Genomic DNA, 27,844 nt, shown 5'->3' with positions numbered 1-27,844 from the left:
TACTTGTGTATTTCCGCAATTTTTTTTCTTATTACTCACAAGTATAAAATCACAAATGGCTATACACAACTGAAAGCTCCACGAAGGTAGGCCCTGTTACCTGTTTGGTTCTCAGTATCCTCAAGAAAACCAGGCCTGGCAATTTGGACCCAATATCTGAATGACTCCAGCTGACGTGAAGAGACATAAATTAGCCAACGAACGCTCCTAACTCAAAAAGACAACTGCCCATTTGATTCAACACTCTCCCCACCTCCACTCTCAGACCAAACCATTCACGGCATCAGATACCTCAGGTCTCCAACATCAGGCAGCCCCTGCTTTCTTCCCCCCAGTAAAGTTCCAGGTCCAAAGTGAACCCCTCTTAGCACTTGGGCGGAAAGGAACGTGCCTCTTTTGTCCCTGCAGGTGGCACGGTCCCGGACTACTCAGAAGTTTCCCAGTCCGGACACCCTGGCGGAGAGTCTGAATCCCAGTCCGCGCAGCCGTGACGCACGCAGGCCCGAGCGCTTTGTCAGATATGAAGCCCAGAAGCGCGAGGCGCTTCACTGACGCTTCTCAGACGCAATTCAAACTGCGCGTCCCGGCCCGAGCGCAAAAGCACATCGCAGACCGTCAGATGTCCTTTCCATTCCAGTAGGTGGGGCGGAAAGGACGATGACCTAAACCCCTCGCCCTTTAAGAAACACCCCCCCGTTCCAGCCAGACTGGGGTCTAAGTAAATCCTCGCGAGAGCCACCTGCTTCCGCTCGCTTCCTGCTCTCGGCTTGCCGGACCGGAAGAAATGAGGTACTTCCCTGCCCCCGGCTTCTACCTCACAAGGCAGCGCGGCCCCAGCTGCGGCCAATCGGCGGGCTCATTGTAGGCCACGGAGCAGAGAGCCAATGGAAAGTCACGGTGCGCGCAGAGCTTCCCCTCTTCCTCATAGGCCCCCTCCCTTCCGCCCGCCGACTTCCACTCAGCCCCTGGCGGAGGAAGTGATGTCACAGGCCCCATGTGAGCGGATTGCAACACATGCAGCTGCCTGGAGAGAGGGAGCCGGTGTCCTACGTCAGAGCCGCCGCCGCGGAGCCGCCGCCGGGGAGGAGCAGCCGCTGCCGCCCAGGACTGGGCCCTTCGGTAAGCTAGCGGGACGGAAAAGCCAGCGACCACCGCGGCAGGCCGCGCGGGGCGGGGAGAGGAGGGACTCGGGGGTGGCAAGGAAGGGGGCCTCTCTGCCCCAGCGGCGGCGCTAACTCTGTGGTCTTGGTGTCTCCGGGCCCCGCCGGGCCGCTCTAGGGAGGAGGAGGCGAGAAGATGGCGGACGACCCCAGTGCTGCCGACAGGAACGTGGAGATCTGGAAGATCAAGAAGCTCATTAAGAGCTTGGAGGCGGCCCGTGGGTGAGCGCCGCGTCTGGGCCCCCCCGTGCCCTCTTGGTTCCCGGACCCCTCAGGATGGCCGCCCCCGCGCCGCATGGCCGGATGAGGAGAACCAGTCACTAGCCAACTCCCGCCTTCTGGACCTCTGGGTAGTACCCCCGTCCCAGCGGCGAGGGTCTACGCGGTTGGCCCAAGAAGGGGTACTTCCCCCTCTTTGGGGTAAGGGGCCCCGCTCCCGGGGCTCTGACCACTCGGACCTCTTGTGGTAGGCCACTGCTACTTTTGTACCCTTCCCAGGCGCTTGAATCCAGCTCCTCCTTTGAGCTCCAGGTGCTGCCACCCGACCCGGCTGCTACTGGGGGAAAAGGGTCCGGCCTTCCTTTCCGATCGCCCTTCCCTGATTTCCTCTCTTCCCCTCCCTTCATGTTCCTCAGCCAAGCCTCGTTAAAATGGCCTCCCCCTCCCGGGCTTCTGAGACCCTGGTGGGTGAAGTTTGGATGGGGCAGGAAGGAGAGGTGATCAGGGGAAACCTTTTTCTGACTTCCTCTGATTTCTGTGGGTCTTAGAACTCTCCCAAGATGACTTCCACCAAGTCCTCTAATTACCCTGGAGCTTCCTGGTTTTAGCTGTTACAGGACCCACCTATAAAGTGAAAATGCCCACGTGTGCAGGGTGGGGGAGTAGGGGAGGTTTTGCTTGGCAGATCTATATCTGTATATCCAGGAGAAATCCGGGTTATGGGGCCGTTGATATGAACTGTAACAACAGGGTCCGTTTTAACCTCTCTTTGGAATTTCTAGGGATAGAAGTGCCTGGTGTACTAATGCTTGTTGAAATTCAGAACTGAGTTAGGTGGGCTTTAAAACTGCTTGTGTGAATTTTGATAAGCTATTAGGTGTGTCCACTGTGGAAAGGGTAGGCTAGATTAAAACTGACTTTATATGCTCTCTTTAAATAAAAAAAAAAAGTTACTCTTTTGGGGAAGATGCGTCAGCGATATTCCTGTTTTCTCGCTTTATGACTTTATTTTGTTCTTTTCCCAAACTTTTTACTCACAGGAAGTGGCAAAAAAAAAAAAAAGTATTTGGAACATTACATATTTGTATGTCTGAGCATTTTTAGAATAACAGAGTGGCCTGTCCCAGGCCATGTTGAAAGTTGTTTTCAGCAGAGGAATTGGACATTCTGGTTTCCAGCCCAGGTTTTTCCTTGATTGGTGCATTTGCTATAATAGGATTAATCAAACTCATAACCGTTACTACTTTATGAAATAAGGTATGCTTAGTTCCATTGAAGGCCCAGGGCTAACAGACTGGTTTTACCATTGTGTTTTGTTCTTAATTAGTGACCTTTCTGCTTGGGATGAAACTTCTGAAAGTTTGGTCCTCTTCAGTCCCTTGGGCTTTTGCTCACTCTTTCTCTAATGTGAATTGAAGGTAGCAGCTTATTTTTCATTCCTTAGGTTTGTTTTTCTTTGAATTTAAAAATAGAATATTCAGGCCTAGTTAATAATCTTACAGGAACTTGAACACAGATGATTCCATGCCACTTGGTAATAATTATTCTCCAACTATGAGAATACTGTACAGGAGGGGTAATATAGGTCATGACCCATTATGATGCACTACCAGGAATTAGCCAGGTTCTTTTGTTTCACTAGTATCTTCTGTTGTTGTTTGAATCCTTCAACTGAGTATTGCTTTTATAGATTGCTGTTGTTTAAAGTTGGATGTGACCTTTAGATTTGTTTTCTTGTTACTTAAATTTCAAGGAAGATTCACACATTAGAATTTGAGTATATTATAGTCTCTGAAGAAGTCTAAAATGTGAATTCAAACTGTAATTTACTTCTTGTCGGAGTGAAATAACATTGAAGATAACACTGCTTAATAAGGAACAACATTCCTTTCTGCTGCTTGATGAAGGAAGCTCATTCTTAAATTTGCTCCTAGCCGTGTTACCTAGCCACTTTAAACTTTTAATCTCCTCCTTTAAAGCTTTGAAAAGCTTTATTCCTTTGTTTAGCGAAGTTCAGTAAAGTTTGAAGCATGCTAAAAATGAGGTTCTTATACACAACTTTTCTTCCAAGTGATAGTTAGCTTGAACGTTTTAGACAAGATTAAGTTGTCTAAAATAGCTGGGGAGCAGTCTTCCTCTAAGCATTGTGGTTAATAATCATGTCCTACTTTGCCTACTTGGCTTTTATTCATGATTTGGTTGCATCTTGAGCCCATGAAAATTTTAAATCTTGGCCATCTCTAGGTATCAGTAAGGGAGTCAATTTTATTCTGCTTGACTCAGAAGTTTCCCAGTACATACCAATTTGGTTTTGGGAATAGCAAGATTGTATTTTCATAACTGAGTTGTATTAAAGTCAGACTTACTAGATTATCATAGTGTACAGTGAGAAATGTTTTTCCTTCTTTATCTAATGATAAAATATTTTTAGGAGAAATGTGATGGACTTTAAGCACAAACTGGATGGCAAAATGAATCTGTGCCAGTGTTTAAGGGGCAAGTTGTGGAGAAAACAGGTTATGTTCAAGCATGGTTATTAGCACTAGATAGCAAAACTTAGTATAGATTAATAGAATGGTTTTGGAAATGAAGATCTCCACATATGTCCCTCTTCCTCCCCTCCAGCAATTCTAGGAATGGGAGTCAGATTGTTTTTTGTTTTTAAACACTAACTCTTAAGTACGTTGGGATATAAGTAATTTTGGAATGGAGATAGTCAGTATGTAATTACCTCTTAATATACGACCCCAATGTAATATAGCTTTAAAGGGGAACCACTTGCAAAATGGACTCACTGATTAAGTACATCTGTACAGAGTGAAGTTTCTAAGCACAATAATATACCGAGCACTTAGTATGTTATATAGACTCTTTGGTAAGCAGTATGTTATTTCACTTAATCCTGCCAAGAAGTATTGCCACCATTTGGTAGAAAAGGCAAACTGAGGTTGAGAAATTAAATATCTTGCTTTCTGAAATGTCACAGAGCTGGAATGTAGCAAAGCCCAGGATTTGAACCAGTGTGCCAAACTGTGCGATGGATATATTTTATGTTTAAAAAAAAAATACAAGGCTGGATTTACTCAAATTATAATCTGAGCTATAACAGACTGTTTCATGTTATCATGTCTATGGAAGACCATTTATAGGAGCTTAATGGATAAAATGGGGAACTTGCTAGGAGTCTTTTTGTAGCCAGCATCATACTTAATTTTCTGAGTTGAAAGGAATGTTACACATATAATTTGAATTTAAGTTGGGTGGGACATACACAGTAGCTTCATATAAGCCTAGTGGAATGTTAGTTTCTGTGTATACTAGTAAAATAACCAGCTAATACCAGCTGTGTATAAGTCCCACTTTTAAAGCTTAGTGGTAGTTCTTCCTGGTTTATGATTGCTTCTGGTATATCCTCCACAGTTGGCTTAATGAGAACAAATGTGTACATAAGCCAAAACTAGAACTAGGGCCATGTAAATAGAAACCATGGTTGTGGGTATCTTGAATAAGGGACTAAATCAGGTGAACATACATAGGAAAAAAGGGGGGAAATTTAGGTTATTTTTTCCTAATGTTTTCTGAGCCAGCAAGAGGTAGTCCCAGAAATAGTGTTGGAAGCTTTATAGTTTTCAGTTAATAAAATCATAACCAAAGCCTGTTGTAACCAAGGACAGTGGTGAATGTGACCAAGGAACAGACAAGGTTAATTTGGGCTAAGTTGTATCTGTGGGTATTAGAATATCTTTTCACTTATCTTCAGCAGGGAATCCTGCAAATTTCAGATACAGTGAGGGCTTAGATACCCATGTTTGCCGATCAGTGCAGTTTATAATAAGCTTCATGAGTGTTCTGTGGAATTTAGGCATCTTTAAATTAAAAAAAAAAAAACTTATAGATACCTTGACTTTGAAGGAAGTAAAAAATTACCTGGCTATATACATGAGTATCTTTCCTGTCCCCATATATAATTGGGGTGGTAGGTGCTATTTTTCTCCTCTACTCTGAGTAGTTCTGTTACAAGATTTGTGGGGTTTTTCCCCACACCAGGCAGTACTCCAAATTCTTAGTGGACACTAGCTGTCCTGCAGTTTAATTAAATTCTGATACTACCTGGAGGTAATGGTAGATCCCACAAGGTAAAGAAAGGGCTCAGTCCCACAGGACTGCCCCCAAATGTGATGCCAGTGCAAATTCAGGCCTCCCCTACTTGTCAGACAAGCTATAAATTGGGTGTTCCGGTGACTCCCTCCTTGGGTTTGATAATTTGTTAGAATGGCCCAAAGAACTTGGGGGAACTATTTATGTTTACTGATTTATTACAAAGGATATTATAAAGGATACAAACAGCCAGATGAAATGGTACATAGGGCAAGGTCCAAAAAGGTCCAAGTGCAGAAGCTTCTGTCCCTGTGAACTGGGGTATGCTACCTGGGTTTACTAGTCCAGAAGTTCATTAAATCTTGTTCAAGAGTTTTTTAAGAGCTTAATCTGCAATTTCCCCTTCCCAAAAATCTGTGGATAGAGCTGAAAGTTGAACCCTTGAATAGCTTGATCTTTCTGATGACTAGCCCCATCTTGAGTCTAAGAGCCCCACCCTAGGTCACTCCATTGGCATAAACTCAAGTGTGCTCCTAGGGGACTCCCTGGGAATAACCAAAACACTCCCATCTCAGAAAGTTCTAAGGGTTTTAGAATCTTTGCTAAAAGCTGGGGACAAAGACCAAAATCTCCATAAAATTCTTCACATGTTGAGTTAGAAGTTAGTAATTTTATGAGGTCATTGAATAGGTTTAAAATCTAAAAGACTAGTAATATAGACAGATTGTTTATATGACTTGAATAAATTATAAAGTATGTAAAATGTATTTGGGTACTTTCCCCAAGTGAAAATTGTTGATTAGCAGAACATTCACCTAACTGACACTTGGAATGTTCTCAAAGTGATGAGTTTCTGATACATTTATTTTTACTTTAGTTCTCCATATCCTTAAAGGGCTGGCTATATAACTAAAGTGATACTTGATAGTTTTTCAGTTTCCTGAGAGGGGAGGATTATAGAACAAACAACTACAGAGGTCCTGGTAGCTTCTCACTAAGTGGTCAAAATACAGATGCTCCCTACAGGTCTAAGCCATAAGACGAGAGAAAAGAGAGGAAGAGGAGGAGATAAAGGTATATTTGATAGTGTGTAGTGGTGTTCCTCAGGCCACTCCAAGTGTCATAGGCTGCCTGCCCCAACTCAGAACTAGTTCTAAGTGCCATTGTATTCTGGCATGGTGTTGCGTGCACTGTGAACCTGATGAACAATTACTGTCTTTGAATTTCAACTCTTGACAGACTTCTCATTGTAATAGCAGATACACTTATCCTTCCAGGAAAGGAAGGTTTGCTCTGGACACATTCCTAGGTAAGCAAGAATACCTAACTAGAATACCATTTAAGGCAGAATGCAGTGTAGGTCCCCAGTCCTGTCTCATGTCCCCCCCCCCCCCCAACAATACGCCAGTTGGACCCTTTTAGCAGAGGGCCCTTTTTCTTTGGGCTTGGAGTTGAGGCTTTGCTCATAGTGGTCCCTAGTACTGGGAACATGTTCAGCTGTGAGAAGACTTACAATATCAGTTTTGCAGCAGGGCTGAATGGTTTTAGACCCTATTTAAGGAGTCAGAGGAGAAATAAGCCTCTTCTCTAGAATCACTGCTGGAACTCAGATGGAACTGTCCATCTGAGAACTTGGGCAGCAGAAATTTCTTCTGAATCCAGCCCTGTTCTCCAGGGGTCTCAGTAGGACCTTCTGGGATACACTGTGTAGGTGTCTCTTAATTCTTCAGCAGCCTGCTATTTTAGTGAAGGGGAGAAAGGATTTAGGGGAAGTTCAAGATTCTAACAGGTTGGAAATGATAAGGTTTCTCATTGGGGCAACTGTCCTGGGAGAACATGATGAAGTTCCCTCTGATAACAGCTTTATCTTATGCCACTGGACGCACTTTGAACCCTTGCTTACTGTCTGTTATAAATGAAAACGTCTTTTTCTGTTTCTGTTTTTCTCTTTTCAAACATTGTCTTTTTCTTTGACTCCAGGTGAATCAAGGTAAAGCATGATTATGCTTTTTTTCTCACCTCTTCCAAAACATTAAGCTTAAGAGCCATAATTTCATTATTATACTTGTGGTTACAAAGGGGAAAACAGACTTGATTCTTTTACATTGATAGATTGATCAAGCTTTCTGTGCTTTAATCAAGTTTTTCTTTCATCTACTTGATTTGTATGTAAATCTGTCTCAAAAGTGTTTACATGTTCACTTTGTCCCTTTTTTAAATTCTCCAAGTTGTTTTATATCTTTTTTAACATCAATTTTCAGACATGTAGCTTTCATCCAGTGTATTCTTTCTCTTTACTCCTGTCACCATCTTTCCCACCTAGTTCAGAGGACTTGACATTTTCAGATGCCTGACAGCTTCTTGTTATGCAGATAACTTGTGGGTACTGGGCCTGTACTCTTCTGTTTTCACATTTTCATTTGATCATTTAAGGTCTCCTTTAGAAGAATGATCCTTGTCAAAACAAAAGATTGTCTTTTTTTCTTGCCATGTCTGTGGCCTTCTGAATTAGATTTTTTTTTCTCCAAACCCACATCTAAGTATATGGAAAATGAAGCCCACAAATACATTTTTACTATTAACTAGTCAGTTTATAAGCTTCAAATACCTGCTGTAGGTTGGACATTTATACATTTGGTGGAGCAACGTGTAATGCATGAGAACATGGTCTGACAGAACCTTGGCATGGTAATATGAGCCATTTCCAGCCCCATATTAGTAAGTACAGAATAACACAGTACACGTTGAAGGGGGTATAGTGTAAGCAGATGATTTGGGTCTTGAATGAGGTGTTTGGCATTGTCAAAAACTGAAAGATTGTATAACTATGTGGGGAGATTTCCTAGGCAAGGCAGGTATTGTTAAAAAAAGTTACTTTGGGCATTAGTATCATTTGGCTGATACAGTATCTTTGATACAGTGGTGTAGTGGGGCTGTAACTCATCTGCAACTTTGAAATGGTAACTGAAATTCCTTATTGATTAAAAGCCAGTTAGCCTAAAATTAGATTCAAAAGCTTTGTGTTGGGTGATATTTGGTGAGCTATTAGTGTATTGAAATAGTGCAGAGCATTTTCACACATATGCCTTGTTGGTAAAGTTGGTTTGAACAAGTTTAAGACAGTCCCAACACAAATTTGCCTTTCAACCTAAATAAACTGTGGTTTGCAATGAAAATGTACTGATCCCCAAACATTAATTCCTTAATACCTATGGATATTTTTAGCTTTCTATTGAAAAAAAGTTTTTTTGGTTTTTGGCTACCCCATTCTCTGGCATCTTCTGGCCTTCATGACTCTACTTAAGCAAGGAGGATCCTAAGGAAAGACAAGGCTAGGGGTTCATGGATGAAATGTATTTTAATCAAGTAATGAAACTAGTTTTGTGAAGATGGGTTGAATAAAATACATTTTGGCTGCTCACAGCAGCTCTGTGAGAAAAGCGATTACTGCCATTTCATGGATGAAGAAATTTTGAAGTAAAGAGAGATTAAGTAGCTTGCCGAGTATCTCAGGCTAACAAGGGGCACTATTAGATTCTGTTCCCACTTTTCTGATTCCAAAGCCTATGATCCTAACTATTATATCACATGGCTGTGCTCTTTGATTCGTATTTCTTTTGCTGAATAGAAAAATCTTGCATTCTCTTCTGCAAGGAAGATTCTTGTCCAGGGATATTTGCAATTTACTAGAGGGAGCAGGTGTGCTGAGACCCAGGAGCAAAGATGAAAGTGAACAGGCGTGCTGTTTGCAAATCTACCCTATGAAGAACTTGGGCACTAAACATGTTTGTTCTTAATGAGCATCATTGGTGAGAAAAATAACTTACTCTTAAATCCTTCCCCAGAAGCTCATTTGTATATTCGCAAGATTAACAGGAAGGCTATGGCTTTTGTTTTATTTGAAAAGTACTTGCACAGTGGCCAAAAAAGATAAGAAGTGGACTTTCTCAAATATAGGGTCCCGTGTAGAACACTGGTTGATAGTGACTCCCTAATGTTGGTTGTGATTGATATCTCCTGGCTTTGCATTGATGTGAGAATGCTAGAGAAATTTTCCAGCTTCTGCTGATCCCTGGTGGAATATTCCACTGGGTTGATTTTGTGAAGTGTTTTTGCTTGTTTGTTTTGAGTTTTGTTTTTAGTTTTCTTTTTATGACAAAGTAAATTCCTGTAATTGTAGAAAAAGTAATACTCCAGCAGATACATACATTTTTGTTTTGGATGGTTGAGTAATCCTAGTGCTTTTGAGGATAGAACACTAAAATGAGCCTTTTGTAAACTTTCTGCTGAAAAGTTTTGGAACATCTTGAGTTATTATATCCTCTAGGCTAGAGACTGCTTTAATGTCTCAGTGTGTTCAGATCTTGGTCCTTTTCCAGTCTGGTTATGGCATCTAACCATAAGGTCAGTCGCACAAAACCAGTTTCCAGTAACTTTGTCTAGTCTCTTTGAAGAGAAACAATCCTCCCTTAGTTTGGTATTCTACAAGCTCTTTATAAAAGGCAGCCCCATCTACCTCCTACTTGCATCATAAATAATGGGGGTGGGGATCAAGGCAGGGATGAACCAAATTAAAGGTGGCAAAAGAAGGGTTAGTTTTTTATGGTAAATGACTAATGGGATGGTTTGAGCTTTTTAGTGAAGCTAAAGCAGGGACAGTAAGTCATTTCAAGGCACATATTAAGTTCTTCGCGAAAGATTGGCAAACTTTGAATTGGTATTTAGTAGTTTAGAATAAATCACTGGTGTCTGAAGTTTTAGAGGAGAGTAAATTTCTGTATTTCTTTCTCCCTTGTGATAAATTACAAAACAAATTCTAGTGTTCCGGCCATATTGTTTTGAACTGTGTTTTTGGTTTGGTTCTTCTGTTAGAAGATTTGGCAGGTCCTGTAATTCAGTAAAGGTGATCACCACCCACCGCAAAGTGAACTCATCTCTCTTTCTGGACTTACTCAGATTCAAATAAGACTTCAGTACCACCTACCAGTGCTGCTTCTGTTTCTTTTTTTTTTTTTCCCCCTAGCTGTGCTGGGCCCTTAATTCTTTGACTTCTACTATTAAGGTCAAGGGGATGGGGCACAAAGAGCCATCAAGTTTCATCTAGCTACCATTTAGTGAGCACATTCTGTTTGCTGTTTGTTGTCCATGCTAAGCATTTGACATATATTCTCTTATAGAATCCTCATGACCTTGTGAAATAAGTAGAAACAGGCCCAAATGGATTTATGTGTAACTTGCCCTAGGTTGTGCTGACAGGACATGAGTTCAGAGCTGTCTGAGTTGAAAACCTGTGCTCATAACCACCCTCTTAATACCTGTCCATATTAAACCTGTGTAAAACTCGCTTTAGTTTCAAATTAAAGTTTAGTTTTGTTCATTTGGTCAAAGAAGAAAAATGGAAAACCCATGGGAGGGTATAACTCAAGTGGTAGAGCGCATGCTTAGCATTCATGAGTTCCTGGGTTCAATCCCCAGTACCTCCTCTAAAAAAAAAAAAAAGGCCTAGTACCCCCACCCACTTGCCCACAGTCACTACCACCCTCACTCTCCTTGTGTAAGAGCTACTGATTCAGAATAGAGGAAGGGGAGATCTTTTTTATCCGAACTTTTTTGTTTTATTTTTTAGAAAGTTTACCAAGGGTTCTGGGGCTCTTGTGCAAATTGGCCAGTGGACAAACTTATGAGAGTCACATTTTCTTCCTACCTATCTTTCTAAAGTGTTCTTGGAGCATGTTAATGATGATGAGCACTGGTGAGATCTTTATAGGTCAAAGAATGCCTAGATTTTCTTTTTGTTTGTCGTTCTTATGTCCGTCTGCTTCAGCAGGCATCTTGAATCAAAGGCTGGGACTCTGTGAGCCATAAAGTTACATACATATACACCCCACGGCCCAGGCTTTGTTCTGATTACCTTGAGTTTTCTTTAGAGACCTTTCAGTCTTGACAATTCAAACAACTTGATGTTTGCCTGTCCATAGTGTTTAGGGGCCATGAAACCTTGGATTGGATAATTAATTGGTAGTACTGCTGTAACCTCCCATTCTAGGGAGAGAAACTGTTCCTTTCACAATCTCCTTTGAGATTGGGGGAACAGAGTTGTCAGCTGTTTCTCTAAATTCTCTTTTGTCTAGTTTTAGTTACTGTCCATATTTAGTCTACTTACAACTACTTCCTTCTGTCTCCCAGCTGTTTTATTTCTCAGAAGTTAGTCCTCTGGGTGGAAACACTGCTGAACTCTTCTTTGATAAGGGAAAGTACCCTAAAATGATGAGAACAAGAAGGAATCTGAGAACAGAGGCCCCTGGAAACCTTACAGGGCACGGTGTATGTTGTGTCTTGTTTTGCCCAGTTTTTACAACATGTGAATCATTGCTGTGTACTTCATAATTCACTGACTCTTAAATGAGGGGCTTTTGATTTTGGGAAAGGGATATAGTGACAAAGCAGGAGTGGGTGAAAACTTAAAATTAAAGACAGCCAGCAGCTCCTTTTGAGAGCTTTTATTTTTCGTTCTACCATGAGGATTGTTCACTCTACTTTAAAATGAAATACTCAGCTTCCTTGGTTTTATTTTGGTGTTTACACAAACTGGTCTAGCAACTTTGATTGGCTTGCCTGGGGGGTAAATGAGTGCTTATTTTGTTTGGAAACTTCCCTGGAAAAACTTTAATCTGCTTGTATCAAACCCAACATACAAAACTTCAGAGATTATGATGTAGCCTTGAAAAGCCATCCATTTAATCCTTTTTTTCTCATCTCTAGTCAGGTGTCAGAAACTTAAGGTTTCCCCTAGACTGGGTGGGGAGAGGCACAAAGGTAAACTAGGGAAAGGTAAATTTTTTTTAACATGAGTCAAAATTCAAAATGAGTAAGAGGCCAAGACTAACTTTCAAGTAGTGTTTCAAATCTACAAGCTGGTGGAAATATACCAAAATTTTTTTGGCAGGTTATACTTTCAAACCATTTTTTTTAAGTGGATTCCTATAACAAGATTATGTTCTTAGGTGTCTACTACTTAGAGAACTATTTTGCTTTCTCTAGGATGTTACATGGATGTGAGTGTAAGATTGACCAACTCTGATGCCATACAGTAAAGTTGCTTAGTGAATGCTTATCTTCTTATCTGCAGTGGAAAGAAAATAGCTGCTTATCTTAAGGTCATTGCTTTGTCCTCCACATGATTATCTTGCTTTAAGGATTTCCTTTAGGCATTTTGGGTTCACTCAGTTTGTACCAACATCCTCTTTAGCCTCAAACTTTCCATCCTTTGGGGTTTGGTGCCTATTAGCTTCCTGAGTTTTGTGCCTTCACTCTTGGTATCTTTGGAGCCCCTTCTTGTTCCATTTCCTACTGATTTCCTCTTTACTAGTTCTGTCTCCTAGGAAACTACTCTGTAAATCAGAGCACATTAGCTTTTTAAAACTGAGCCTTTCTTTTGAGAAATAACTCTCTTGGTCCCTAAAGATTCCACATGCCCCAGGGTAGAGAAATAAGCTCTTTTGAGAATTGCTCATCTGAAAACAAATACAAGCCAGTAAAGCCCATGTTCTGACTTATCTTTTTCCCCATCTTGTATATTTTCATACAGGTGGCACCTACAATCTAGAACATGTTTGAAGTTAAATTTACTTGCCCAGTTTTTCCAGCCCCTCCCAGAGCAAACTCCTTTTCTCCTCCATGGTCTCTGGGATTTGACAGAACTCCAGAAAGAATTATCAAAAACTTTTTTGGAAATTCCTCTTCAGAAGCCTAGTAAAATAAATATTGGAAGTAAAGCAGTTTGTTATATTTGATTGTCTGAAAGTAGGATCCAAAGAACACTCACTGACTGTGAAGAACACTTCTTTTTTTGTAATCAAAGATACCAGTTTGTTTCATTTGGGAATTCTTTTTACCATCTCCTTCAGAAACTGAAACTTGGCCATAGGTAGAATTGCATGTGTGTCTGATTTTTTATTTCTAGGCACCTTGCCTTGGTTTTCAAAAGTTCCTTTTATGTGGTTACGCTTTAAAACTTAAAATGAAAAGTATTTTAGAGTGCAGTATATCTGACTTAGTGTAAGTATGTATGCACATGAGCAAGGGATTGTTCTGAATCACTCTGCTTTATCAGTACTGTTTTGAAATTTTAGCTGACTTAAATGGGACTATATATACATTTATATAGATTAAGAAATAACTATGGGTTAGGTATGGTGTTTGCATACACTTTATCTTATATGAAGTGTATCTTGAAAGCAGCCTTTTTGTAATGATCATTTTGCTTGTGCTTGTGGTGACAACATAATTGTGCTTGATTCTCTGGTTTGCCTAGAATATTTGCTCCCCTTTCCAAGGGGTGGCAGCAGAGCACACACCATACTTTACCATGTACTGTCATTACTCAACTTGTAGTACATTGGGGAAGGTATCACAAAGGTTGTGAACCAGCCTTCTAGGTTTTGAGTAGAAACGTCAACGGAAACAGTGCTGGTTTTCGAGGCAGAACATTAGCTGACAAACTAAGAGTAACTGTTTTGAGAGTGGAAGGGCTCAGTAGCCAGTTTGTCTGCTTATAAATTTTGCTAGCTAAGGGACCTATGGAATTTACCACTAGGAGAAAACTTTTAGAGGGCAGGGTCTCTTGTAAATGAGGTCCCTTTCCAATGCTAGTACCAAGGTGCACATTTGTGAAGTTCATTTTCCTCTATAAAGATATATTTCCAGGCATTTTCAGATTTCAAACAACTGTAGTTACAAAGCTAATATAGGGGTTTTCTCAACTTTTTGATATTGTTCCCCAAACTGTGCCTCTTCCGTTCTTATAAGTCACTTGGCACATAAGCCCATTTGACTTGACACTGTATCCATCTTTTTCTTCTTGACAGCTTCCACTGGACGGTGGACATGTGAAATTACTATGCAAGCTCAGTGATTAGGGGAAAGTTTAAATGCTTCTGGCAGTCTTCCCAGTTTATCTAAAGCCCTCACTCATTTCATTATGGCACTAATACTTGTAATGATTAAAATTGTCACAGCCTTTAAGGGCATCATGATCTATAAGAATCTCAGGAAGTAACTCTCCTGCAGACTCAGCTATCAAGAAGAAACAGTTTGTAAAATAGTATACTTCTTAACATGCTTTGGCTCGTATCAGATCAGTTCTTACCTTCAAAATGTAAAGTGGCTCAATTTATGATGGTAGATATTATAAGAAAGCCATTAGACCTGGTCAGGGCCGATTTGAGGCTTTCGGTATCCCGTGTATATATGTGTTACACATTTGATTGTGTTCGTAATGCTACTTGTTCTCTATAAAATTGCTAATTTAGTTTTTTAAACATTAAATTATTAAGTTTTATTACTGAATTTATTGTTAATTTAGTAAACTCATATTAGCATTTCTCAGGAAAACTTTGATTTTTTCTTAAGCTGTCAAGAGACCTTAAAAGGAGTACTGATTTTTATGTAGATACTTAAGTAACAGCTTTGAGATATAATTTATATATTGTAAATGTTACTCCTTTTTTCTAGGGGGCGGTAATTAGGTTTATTTATTTTTTAGAGGCGGTACTAGGGACTGAACCCAGGACCTCATGCATGCTAAACATGTGCTCTACCACTTGAGTTACACCCTCCACACCCTTTTACTCCCTTTTTTAAGTGTACAATTCACTGTTTTTTTCATAGTTCTGTAATCTAATTTTTAAACATTTTCTTTAACCCCAAAAGAAACCCTCATTCTGGTTACCCAGTCCCATCCCCCATACCTCCTTGGCAGTCACTCTCCTTTCTCTGTCTCTGGGTTGCCTGTTCTGGACATTACATATAAGTGGAACTATACAATGTGTGATCTTTTGTTACTACTTTTAACTGGTACAATGTAAATAATGTACCAACTCTATTCCTTTTTATTGCTGAGTAATATTCCATTGTATGGATAATACCACATTTTGTTTATCCATTCATCAGTGGACATAGGGTTTTTTCTACTTCTTTACTGTTATGAATAATGCCTCAGTGAACACCAGTTTTTGTGTGTACACATGTTTTCATTTCTCTTGAACATATACCTGCGAGTGGAATGGCTGGGTCATACAGTAACTCTGTTTAACCTGAGGAACTGCCAGGCTGTTTTCCAAAGTATTGTACCATTTTACATTCTCAGCATTGAATAAGGGATTCAGTTTCTCCGCATCCTGTATCTTGGAGAAATGTCTATGCAAGTCCACTTGATCTAGATAATCTAATATTTCAAACAGTAAAATTGAGAATTCACTGAATTTGCATTTCCTAAACTAAGAAGAGAGTCAGAGATGAGAAAAGCACCTTAGGGAATTCAGTGAAAGGAACCACCTAGAATGAACTCACCAGATGATTCTACTGTGCAGCTACAATTGAGAACTGCTGTTTTAAGAGAAATATGTTTTAAAATTTTTTAAACATATCAATAGATGAACTATTTCATAAGTGTGTTTTGTTTTCTTTTTTCTTTCTTTTTTTGTGGCAAAATACAACATAAAATTTACCATCTTAACCAATTTTAGGGTATGGTTTAGTAGTGTTGAGTACATTCGCATTATAATCATTCATCCATTGGTGGACATTTGACTGTTTTGATTGATATAATTGTTGCTGCTATGAGCATTAGTACACAAGTATCTAATGGTTCTCAGCTTTCACTCTTGGGTATATATCCAGAATGGAATTGCTAGATCCATTGCTATATGGTAATTCTATGTTTACTTATTTGGGGAACTGCCATGCTGTTATCCATAATGACTATACCATCTAACATCATCACCAGCGGTATATATGGGTTCCATTATCTCTGCATCCTTGCCAACACTTTTTTTTTTTTTAATAGTGGCCATCTTACTGGGTATGAAGTGGTTTTGTGTTTTGATTTGCATTACCCTAATTATAAGTGATGAATTGGTATATTCTGGTAATGTAGTTTTTACATTTGCTTCAGGTAGAACTAAGAATATTGAAATGAAGTATTTCTTAACTGGTGATGCTAAAAGATCTTGAGAATGTAGGTAAAAAAGATGTGGCTGGCATCAGTACTGAGGTTAGAGAGAGGTTGGTGGCTGCTCAGAAGGGACCTCCCATGTGACAAGGCCTTGGTGGCATCTTCCATAGTTCAGACTTTGGACCTGGTTTTTAGTTGTAGAAAACTTAAATTTGCTTGGGTACCTAGAGTTGATCAGACTCTCAGTGCATTGCTCTTTTTAAATGAAACTTAGAAGCGATTAATATATAAAATACATTTAGAGATAAATTATTTAGGGTGTGAGTGTGAAAGACAGATATGCAGAGATTTCCTAACTGGATATTTGTGTGGCTCCCAGGCTCTCATTTCCCGTTATTAGGGTACTTAGGATACTAAATTAATGAATATACATTTACATGGTGTGTCTGGAATTTTAAAAAGGAAGAACAAGATACTAAATTGGTACTTCATCTGGACTTGGAAAGACTTGTTGCATTGCCCTGTGATGGCATCACCCTCTGAAGAACCACTAGATTGATTCCAAGCCTTTGCTGTGGACTTATGGTCAAATTCCAGCCTGTTGTCACACCCTTACCAAAGCTTCTCTGTTTGTCCTTGGAGGATGAGGTGTTTGCCACCCACCCCATAAAGTGCCTTATTTCTTTTGGGTGGGGGCAGGTAATTAGGTTTATTTACTTGATTATGTTTAGAGGGAGTACTGGGGATTGAACCCAGGACCTCCTGCATGCTAAGCACGCACTCTACCACTTGAGCTATATCCTCCCCACTAAAGTGCCTCATTTCTTTACTTACTACATAGCTAATATTCATTCAAATTGTTGAGCACCTACCATATTCTGAACACTAGTCCTAGTTTTGGTACACTTTGATTACACTATTATAGCTTCTACTTTCACCCACTTTGAGAGTGGTTTATATCTACTATTTTAGGGGTATCTCACTCTTAACACCCTTTACTAATGATAAGCATGAAATAAGCTCTTTACTAATGTAGTACTTGAACTGCTAATGTTATTCTTTCTTCCATAGCAATGGCACAAGCATGATATCATTGATCATTCCTCCCAAAGACCAGATTTCGCGAGTGGCAAAAATGTTAGCAGATGAGTTTGGAACTGCATCTAACATAAAGTCACGAGTAAACCGCCTTTCAGTCCTGGGAGCCATTACATCTGTACAACAGAGACTCAAACTTTATAACAAAGGTAATCTGAAGCTTGATCATATGCTTCCTCTACTTTGTTTGTCTTGGTTGTATTTTCCACTTTGATGCTGCCATGATACTTTTGGTCACTTGTGTATTCTCCACCCAGTCCCTTTGGCCTTGGAAAATTTAGTCTTTTTTTTTTTTTTGAAAGTTAAGTAGTAGTTACTGTTCTTAAAAGAGTAAATCTTCCCTTTTAAAACATCTCAAGAAGTTGTTTTCAAATTAAGGAGAGAATTCTGCCTGAGAGATTTACAGATATTTGTGCTTTATTTAAATTATGATTTAAAGGGGCAGGGATGATAGACTGTGGGAACATAACATGTCTTATTAATTGAGGAAAATTAGGTGTGGATATAAGTAGAGAAATTGTTTGTGTTCTTTGCAGTACCTCCAAATGGCCTGGTTGTTTACTGTGGTACAATTGTAACAGAAGAAGGAAAGGAAAAAAAGGTCAACATTGACTTTGAACCTTTCAAACCAATTAATACATCATTGTATTTGTGTGACAACAAATTCCATACAGAGGTAAGTTCAAGCATAGGATACTTTCATGACCCCAGAAGAAAACCCTATATGTTTTCATTGGATGAGGTGTGGGGGGTATACTTAGGAGTGCAATTTCTGGGTCATATGATAACAATGTTTAACCATTTCAGGAATTGCCAGACTGTTTCCTAAATAATTGTACCATTTTATAAAGTGGGCTATTTTCAAAAATAAAAGTTTACTTTTTTTGTGACACTGAATGATACCGTTCAGCATGTTTGAGGAAAGTGCTAAGCTGGGTTTGAAGAACTAGTTACAAGCAAAAAAATAATTGGCTACCTGATCTCCATTTCTCCCTATATATCCATGATACTTGCCTATATTTCTTGCACTCTTAGTTTCAGCTCACAGATTGTAAAATCTTCACTAGCAGGACTGTAAGAGCTTTTTTTCCCCCATGAAACTTTTGAGTGACAGAACTGCCATAATATGATTAACATTAAGGGTGGAAAGGAAACCTCATTAGAGTGACCTAAATCAGTCAACAGTAGAACAATCAGGAATTCACAGCTGGCTCCTAGTTCAGTCTCTTGCCTTTCATCGACCTAGGGGAGAACCTCTACAGTGGAATTAGAACTGACATTTGTCGACACAGTTTACAATGGATGATTTTGCTAACTTGACAGGAAGTTCAGCTCCAGCTGGATCTTGATCGGTTGCATAGCTGGTAGAGACTGATTTTCTCTTGGCTGTCACAGCCTCCTTCTGGCAAAAGCTTCATTGGGGAGGCTCTTTGCCACCCTCTCCCACTTATCTATAGCTGATTTGATGAAAGCAGATTTGAATCTTGTTGATTTAAGTAGTACCTGGTACTCGTGTTACCTAGTTTTAGTTTACTTATTAAGTTAGCTTCATTGGTTTTTCTAAACCTTAACTCCTATTCCAAGGTACCATTTCATCTTGCTAGCTTTATTTTGGCTTTAACTGGTTACAAATGTGGCATACTGAACAACACAATTTATGTCCTATTTAATCAGGATATTTATACATTCTTATGAGGGATAAGTCTATTCCCTATGCGTGGGCATGTTGAAATGTAAATTAATCAAGCTACCTAACAGGTTATCACGATAAGGTAAAATTTTTAACAGGGGCAGTATTCATGTCTTAATGCCAATTATTAAGCATGGTTTGGTTTAAGAGTGATTCTTAATGATTAATCTGCTTTCTAGTCAATTCCTGAAGGAATTATTTTCTCCCTTAGTTAAAATGGAAAGGGTAATAATTTCTTGGTTCTTAAGAGGCTGCCACCTAACAGTTAGTCACCTACCAAGTCTATAATATTTACACTGCATCATGGAAACTTGTGCCCATTTCTGTGGGTCCCAGGACTATTTTTTATTTGCTCTCTCAGGAAGCAGAAATACAGGGATATAATGCTAACCGAGAAGGAGCATTTTCCCCACCTTATAATACCTTTCAAAACTCAGTTTTATTGAGTTTTAGATCTTGATGTCATTAATGATGCTCAAGGCATAGTTAAATGAAACATTTCAAAACTGGAAGATCTTTTTATAAACCGTTCTGGGTTTTGTACTTGATGAGCACTCCCACTCTAGAATTGATTTACAAGATATTCTTACTTGCTGTAGTGAATACTGCCCTTTAATGCTAGGATTATTAATGGTAACAAAAAAAATCAGCTTTTGGAGGTTAGATTTTTTAATTTGAACGTTATGTTCTCTAGACCACTATCAGTCTAAAATCAAGGACCTCGGAATAATTTGAGCCCTGTAACTCTGTATTAGGTTTGTATTCTGTGTCCATGTCAGGTTGGTAGAAAGGTATATTGGTATTGTTGGTTTTCTCCTACATCATGTTCAGTTTTATTTATATGAGTTACATATTTATAGCTGAAGTCTATAAATTATTCCATGATGTGGTACTAGAGAAAAACCTTTCTATAAGTGGGTTGAGAGGGCTTGTATATATTCTTTCAGATTTTGTCTTGATCCTAGCAAAGCTCTGACATGTATTATGTGGTACCTGTGTTTGCTTTTCAGGCTCTTACAGCACTACTTTCAGACGATAGCAAGTTTGGTTTCATTGTAATAGATGGTAGTGGTGCACTTTTTGGCACGCTCCAAGGAAATACAAGAGAAGTCCTGCACAAATTCACTGTGGATCTCCCAAAGAAACATGGTAATCTAGAAAGAGAACATGAGCACCTTTGCTTTGTGTCTACCAATGAGGAAATAGTATATGGGGGAAAGTAAATCCAGATGATGGGAGAAGCATCATGAAATGACTTAGTGGTGCCTGTGGCTCTTTTGACTAGAGAATTAGTAGACACTCTCTAAAAATGAGTGATAGTGTTGAGGGAATAGTGATTTTCCTCTTTGTCCTTTCCTTGGGGAATAATAGCATGATTATGTAGTTTTTAATTAACAAGGCATCTCGTAGTTCTTAATAATTGCCTTTTCTCTCCCACTTTTTTGTGTCAAAGGTAGAGGAGGTCAGTCAGCCTTGCGCTTTGCCCGTTTAAGAATGGAAAAGCGACATAACTATGTTCGGAAAGTAGCTGAGACTGCTGTGCAGCTGTTTATTTCTGGGGACAAAGTGAATGTGGCTGGTCTCGTTTTAGCTGGATCAGCTGATTTTAAAACAGAACTAAGTCAATCCGATATGTTTGATCAGGTAAGTGAGAAGTAGGTGCTCCATTATATAAGTTTCTAGGTGGGAGTAGGTGAGTTGTCTGAGTATTGAGACATGCACATCTTTTATTTTTTTTTTTTTACTTTTAAGTGTTAAATTCCTTGTTAAAAACCTAGCTCTGAGCTGGTAAAGTTCCATGTGTATCATTAGAAATATTAGGAAATATTTCCCCATCTCTTTCTGGGCTTTTTCTCTTTTGGAATACCCTTTTTTTTTTTTTTTTTTTAAGGATCTTGCTGGGCCCTATGTTAGCACCTGGTTTAGTGGGTTGCCATAATTAGCTTTAAAATGGAGTTTGACTTCAAAGAAACCCGGAGCTGGTTTTTCCTGTCTTTCTCTTACTTATTCCTGGAGGTAGTAATATAACAGTTGATTAAGTCTAAAGCATTTAATCCAGAAAGCTCTTTTGGTTTGTAACATAGGCTCAGCGTAACACATTCCCAAGGTGTTCCTCTGGAGGAGGGGTAGTAAGGAGCATTGTGGTAGAAGGCTCAACAGAGAAGCTGTATTTAAATTCTACCACCTTATATGGCAGGAGCCAGTAGTTCCTCCTTTCCTTCACAGGGTACTTTTTTTGTGTGTTTAATGAGTTAGCCTTTTAAGGTCTAACAGAATGTGTAATATGGTTGTCCGGGGAAGTTTATTTTGGCACTGTTGCTCACTGAGACTTGCTCATGAATAGATTGGGCTCCTCCCATATTCTTCCTCTGTATACCTCACTGGTCATATTGCTGAGTTTTGTATGCCATTAAGAGGTAATGGGTCTTGAAGTACTGATTATGTGGTGTTTTTTGTTGTTGTTATTTGTTTTTATGTTTTGTTTTGTTTTTTTAACTGTCAGAGGTTGCAATCAAAAGTTTTAAAATTAGTTGATATATCCTATGGTGGTGAGAATGGATTCAACCAAGCTATTGAGTTATCTACTGAAGTCCTCTCCAACGTGAAGTTCATTCAAGAGAAGAAATTAATAGGTATCAGTGAAATGCAATTTATTTACTTAATCTAAAATTTTTTTGTATGTGTATATATATATGTACATGATTGTATGTATGAAACAAGACACTGAAAAGGTAAAAGAGGAAGATTTAGCATCTTTATTAAAATATTTCTCAGTGGTATTATTTATAATCTTCCTTTAGTTGTTAGAGGTCTAATAAATGTGTTTGTTTTTACCCTTTGGCAATAGGAACCAAATTTCAGTCTTATTTCCCCATATTAATTATCCTTTGTAATAGAGTGATGAATGGAGAGCTCGAATTAAAGCTTAATGGGGGCATTGTTTGGCTTTGTTTTCCATTTAACACACACATTTCCAAGTGGTTGTGTATTTGGCCCAAATGTTAGCTCTTGAGAGTTACTTTCTGGAGCCTAAACTATTGGTATGATTTCTTGCTGACCTTTGGCACTTCTACTTACTCATTTTTAAGTTGACTTTTTTCTCTCTCTGAGTTTGTGTAAGAGGATCTATATCTACAAAAGAAACCTTAATATGTGTTCTTATTGACCTGTCCCTAACCACAGGGCGATACTTTGATGAAATCAGCCAGGACACGGGCAAGTACTGTTTTGGAGTTGAAGATACACTAAAGGCTTTAGAAATGGGAGCTGTAGAGATTCTAATAGTCTATGAAAATCTGGATATAATGAGATACGTTCTTCATTGCCAAGGCACAGAAGGTAGGAGAATTAGAAAATAAGATTATTATTTGTTACTGACTTATGTTTTCAAAAAGCCTGGGGTGGAGACATGGAAAAGGTGGCTGATATCTTTGGTGTTTCCTCATGATAGGAACAGTGTACCTGGTAGAGATTCATTCAGTGCATGTGACTAATGAGCTTATGAAAAGAAGGTTGATAGAATGAGTTCAAGATCCCTTTCATCTAACCTAACTCATCTCATGGGACTTAACACCTGTTTGTAGTATATGAGAACCAGGTTAACACATTTTTTTCCCCCAATACTACAGAGGAGAAAATTCTCTATCTAACTCCAGAACAAGAGAAGGATAAATCTCATTTTACAGACAAAGAGGTATGTGATTATTTACTTAGTTTGGTGATACATGCAAGGAAATATAAATCCATACCTTGGAACATTGGCCGTGTAAAGTAATATCAGCCTTGGGAAACCAAACCTCATACTTGTTGGCTGTGGGAAGTACCAGAAAGTGATCAGCTCTTATCTGCCATATACTGATCTGATTCCAAGGAAGGTGGCCAGATCATGATTACTCTGGCTCCTTATTTTTAAAGTAATTAAACATGTTCATCCTTGAAGTAGCAAAGAGGAAGATTTATACCTTTCCTGTACTGTGAAATCTGTGCTGCTTTCTTCACTTACTTTTACCAACTCTTCTACTGAAGCACCTTCTGTAGGTTTGGCCTAAATGCATCCCCACAGCTTACAGTGTCACCTGCGCAACACAGATCCCTTTAATTGGTAGCTTCCTCAAATCCTGAGTTAAAGGACTTTGGCTTTTACGAGGCTGCTCCAAAAAGCAGTTCTGTCTTGTCTCTTCTCAGCTGCTGAATGAGTGCTCCTAGAGACACTTTATAACTGCTAAGTGTAGGTTGGCATTCCATTACAGAGGCTAGAGCATGGGGAGGAATGTTGTTTGAAGTAATCAGAATTTCTGTGCTGTTGCGATTATGTCGCCAGAAATCAGAATTCACTTAGTTTCACACAAATACACATAATGAGAGGGGGAGAATGTTGGTGGGCAAGGGAGCAAGTGTCCCTGACTTGATGAACGCTAATTGTTTATGTACCTCATGGCTGCCCCTGCAGACAGGACAAGAACATGAGCTGATTGAGAGCATGCCTCTGCTGGAATGGTTTGCTAACAACTATAAAAAATTTGGAGCTACTTTGGAAATTGTCACAGATAAGTCACAAGAAGGATCCCAGTTTGTGAAAGGATTTGGTGGAATTGGAGGTGAGTAGCAAATCAGAAAACTAAAAGCCAGGGTCTCAGGCCTCGTCCTTTCCTGACTATCCCAAAATAGTTACTTCAGGGGAGGTATGTTCATTATCCACTGAGGCAGGGGACTGAGGCAGCATATGGCTGCAGGTTCACTGGTTAGAACTTTTTTTTTTTTTTAAATCATCACCTTTGCTTTCTATAATCCTGCAAAATAAATCGGGCTTCTCTTCTTAGAGTCAACTCCCAACCACCCCTTTATGTGAACCACAGGTATTTACTTTTTTTGTTTCCCCAGGTATCTTGCGGTACCGAGTAGATTTCCAGGGAATGGAATACCAAGGAGGAGACGATGAATTTTTTGACCTTGATGACTACTAGGTAGTCGACATGGGTCCGGCAAAACGTGCCTCACCCTCCAGCATCCAACCCAAGGAGCATACCCGTGGTGGAATCCAAACAGATCCCTGCCTTACAATTGGAACATTTCCAGAACTTAATCCATGAGCATTGGATATTGAAAAGAAAACCGAAACAAAACCAGACCCAACCCTACACTTTGGTTTGTCATGGTGTCAGCGCAGCAGCCTACAACTAAGTTCCTAAATGCCACTTTGGACTAATTTAAGAGAATCCCAGTTTTTACTTTTACTCGATGGTGAAATTGGTTGCTCTTGTATTTTATGAAAAAAAAAAAAAAAGATTTTTTTAACCTTCATACATAGAAGCAAAAATACTTTAACTGCTGTAAACCTTCAAAAGTTAATAGAAATGAGATCATACTGGTTTGTTTCTTATTTTGATTGGAGAAAAATTAAACTGCTGCATTTCGCAGTGACCCATTTACATGGCATTCTCAGCTTAGACTGCATAAGAAGAAATATATGTGGTGAAATGTTGGAACCATTTCTCTCTTGGTCTCTGTTTAATGTTGAAAGGGTGAGCTAATAGGAGGCAATTTCAACTTCACTCCCTCACACTACCCCTCCTCTCCAGACTGTCAGTTTCAAGAATGCAGATTGCACTGCAAAGTCAAACTGACACATGAAACATTTGGGCCAGTGCTCTTTCCTTCCATCTGTTTTGCAGGCGCATTTGCACCCGGGGTTTGGGAGCCCTTAGCATCAATTGCTTTGACAAAGGTTCCCATAATCTTAGCCTACTACAAACCAGTTTGGGATGGATATGTGGGGCTTCTGTGCTATTGCTGGGATTGGGAGAAATTAAAACATGCAATTTAAGTGGAAGCAAAGAAATTTAAGGAATATTTTATTTTGCTTGGGTCTGTCCTTGGCAAAAGGGAGGTGGTCGTGTTTTCCTTGTGTTGGATGGCATGAGATTATGTGAATGTTTTGATTTATAAAAAATAGACTGCAAGGTTTTTCACAGGAACGACAGACATGTATGATTGCATGTAATTATAAACCCCTGACCTGGTGGGGTTGGATCATCTGTTTCAAATATGGGACTTAACAAGCACCTCTCATAGGAGAAATTATGGGAGGTGGGGTGGGAAGGGCAAGGGCGGGAAGGGATGGGAACACAGCTTCTGGCACCAAGGACTTAACTATGTTGGATCCAAAAGTGGGCCTGGAAACCTGAAGTTTATGCTTCACAGCTGGGCTGTAAATCGGACTTGACCCCAGCTGACATGCAAGGTCGTGGCGTGCCTGAGGTGGTGACAGTGAACAAAGTGTATAGGATGTGCCCAGTGTTAGCGATGGAAAAAAGTATACCAAATGGACTTTGAAGGACCAAAGGTTTTAAAAGTCAATTGGTATCACCCCCACACTGATAGGGAGTGGGGTGCATTTGGTTTTCAAATTGGGTACTTTAAACACTTCAGTGCCTGACTGCTGTTCTTCACTGACTTGACTCAGTCACTTGTAGCTTTATTGGTCTGAACCAGCTCCTTGTTCCCAGGTTGCAGACCTGCCTATCGTTCCAATAATCCTGTTTCACTTGAATGAAGGGAGTATGTCTTACATGTAAAGCTTCTGGTTCTCACACTGTACTCTGAGGTCCAAATGACTGTCTGTCGATGTATAACCTAATGTCTCAACCCCCAGTGAGAAAAGTCAATTCTTTGGTATTTACCAATGCGGGTGGAGGGGGCTTCACCGCAACAGGCTTTTGCCTTGGGCTCTGCTGTTTGTTTGCAGAACACCCAAGAGCAAGCAAACATGCTCTCTTCACAGCAGTACCTTAGGGTTTTGCCATTGTAAATGGGTCTAATGTGATATGACAAGACCAGAGAAATTGGATGTAAATTTACATTTTTTGAATATGCTTGTTTCACATGATACATTTAGGGTATGCAGCTCCTTTTGTAGTTTTTATTTTTACTATTTAAGTTTGGAAATGATGCCAAATTTTTGTATTTCTTTAATCAATGTGTTCTTCAGTGATATATATTGCATTATATATTGATGTGTGTATCAATATATACTGATATGTATTACACTTACACATACAAACACATAAATAAGAGGGGGTGAAAACCGTAGCCTTTGCATTCTCTATAGCCTCTACAGAGAGATCCTAAGCAGCGAAATCTTGGTGTTGTGATGTACAGAAATGGAGAAGAGTATTAAACCATATTTAAGAATATACTTTGTGTGCTTGAGATTCTTTAGGACTGCTCCTGAGAAAGGTCTGAACTGTGGAGACAGTGTGAGCTCTCCAAGGCATGTGTTAGTTTCAGCTTAGTTACTAACTTTTCAGCCTTAGATTTAGTTGTTTTGTTCTACATTTGCCTATGAAAGGGTATATGGCAAAGGATATCTGAGGTCATGACCACAGCATTAATGCCTGAGGAAGGAGGTTCCAGATGCTGGGGCCAAACTAATTTTTATCTTACTCTACATGCATGCCAAAGGGAAGACTGCCTCCACCCACCCACCCCATTTTTAAAGGCATTTCAAGTATGTTATCCCACATAGTTTAACATTCCATGGAGGTCGATGGTGCTTCCCATTTTACAGATGATGAAACAGGCCAAAAGAGCTTAAGTAGCAGCTCTTTTAGTGGCGAAGCCAAATTTTACCCCAGGCTTAATTCCAAAGTTGATTCTCTTTATCTGGTTGCCTTTGAGTCAGTAGAATAGTCCAGATGGAAGAGCAGAAGCCTCCCGCTGATCCTGCATACCAGGCACTGGATAGGAGAACAGTAACCTTGATAATCAAGAGCAAATCAAGAGGCTGGCCCAGTGGAGCAGTGCTTCTGGGGTGTGTCAAAACAAGAGGATTTTTTGTTTAGTTTCCTTTCTCTAAAAGTGGAGGTACTTAGAGCTCCTTCTACGTGGTAGTTTAGGAAGGCTCACTGAAGAACCAAGATGGTACATGATTTGCTTTCTCCAGATTTAAAATACAATGCTTAACAGTAACGGACCCTTTCCTGTCACTTGCTTTTTCAGCATACTTTTGCCCAGTCTGATTTAGATGGTAGCCTTGATGAAACCCAGTCACCCTCTGGGAAGGGGCAGGCATGCTCATGCATGGTAGAAGTGTAATTTTTCCTCCTGATGCATCCCTAGATGCTGTTTGAAGTCAAAAGTTGGAAGGTAGCATAATGATGCCGGATATGCGGGCTGTTGTACTTGCCTGTCTGGGCCTGTAGCACTTGCCATCTTTTGTTCTCTGGCTCCAGTTCTCATGCCATGATGCTTCCAGACAGGCACAGTGGATTCAGGGCGGAGTGCCAAAGTACAATTTAAGCTTCATGCCAGCCTCTCCCTTGTTGCCAGTTTGAGTGAGCGCCTGCTGAAAGTCCTACGTGCCAAGTCCCACCCTGATAAGACTGTGCCTTTCAGGGATATAGGAACTGACAAGCCAAGAAGTGTAGAAGCAGTGGGTGCTGAAGTTGTTGAGGATATGGCTGAATAACAGGCACTAGAGATTGAGGTAAAAATAGTTTACCTCCAGGGTTCTCTGAAAACTCTAAACCTGTCTGGGAACTGTTTCAGGTAGAGTCTGAAATTGCTTGGCAGGCTCATCCTGGAGCTCAGTTAAGAGCCCAGGAGAGTCAGCTCTGTAGACAAACA

General features: G+C 39.8%; 1 protein-coding gene across 1 annotated transcript; it reads left to right on the top strand.

Annotated features, from left to right (window-relative positions):
* Nucleotides 1-964: 964 nt before the first annotated feature.
* On the top strand, nt 965-26,412 carry ETF1 (eukaryotic translation termination factor 1). The gene is made up of 11 exons (XM_010971694.3): nt 965-1,119; nt 1,279-1,382; nt 17,503-17,678; nt 18,066-18,205; nt 20,230-20,368; nt 20,673-20,863; nt 21,723-21,852; nt 22,403-22,558; nt 22,849-22,913; nt 23,670-23,817; nt 24,101-26,412. The coding sequence occupies exons 1-11, from the start codon at nt 1,015-1,017 to the stop codon at nt 24,181-24,183; spliced, it is 1,437 nt and encodes a 478-aa protein (XP_010969996.1). The 5' UTR covers nt 965-1,014; the 3' UTR covers nt 24,184-26,412.
* Nucleotides 26,413-27,844: the final 1,432 nt, after the last annotated feature.

This window comes from Camelus bactrianus, chromosome 3 (assembly GCF_048773025.1).
Source record: "Camelus bactrianus isolate YW-2024 breed Bactrian camel chromosome 3, ASM4877302v1, whole genome shotgun sequence".
NCBI lineage: Eukaryota > Metazoa > Chordata > Mammalia > Artiodactyla > Camelidae > Camelus > Camelus bactrianus.
Note: the sequence above shows the minus strand (reverse complement) of the source record. Positions and strands in the feature narration are given on the sequence as shown.

What these genes read in the sequence shown, in the direction of transcription:
- ETF1 (XM_010971694.3), top strand. Translation starts at nt 1,015, where the DNA reads ATGCAGCTGCCTGGAGAGAGGGAGCCGGTGTCCTACGTCAGAGCCGCC. An exon ending in ACTCAAACTTTATAACAAAG is followed by an intron (nt 17,679 to 18,065) that starts GTAATCTGAAGC and finishes TGTTCTTTGCAG; the next exon opens with TACCTCCAAATGGCCTGGTT. An exon ending in TCATTGCCAAGGCACAGAAG is followed by an intron (nt 22,559 to 22,848) that starts GTAGGAGAATTA and finishes CCAATACTACAG; the next exon opens with AGGAGAAAATTCTCTATCTA.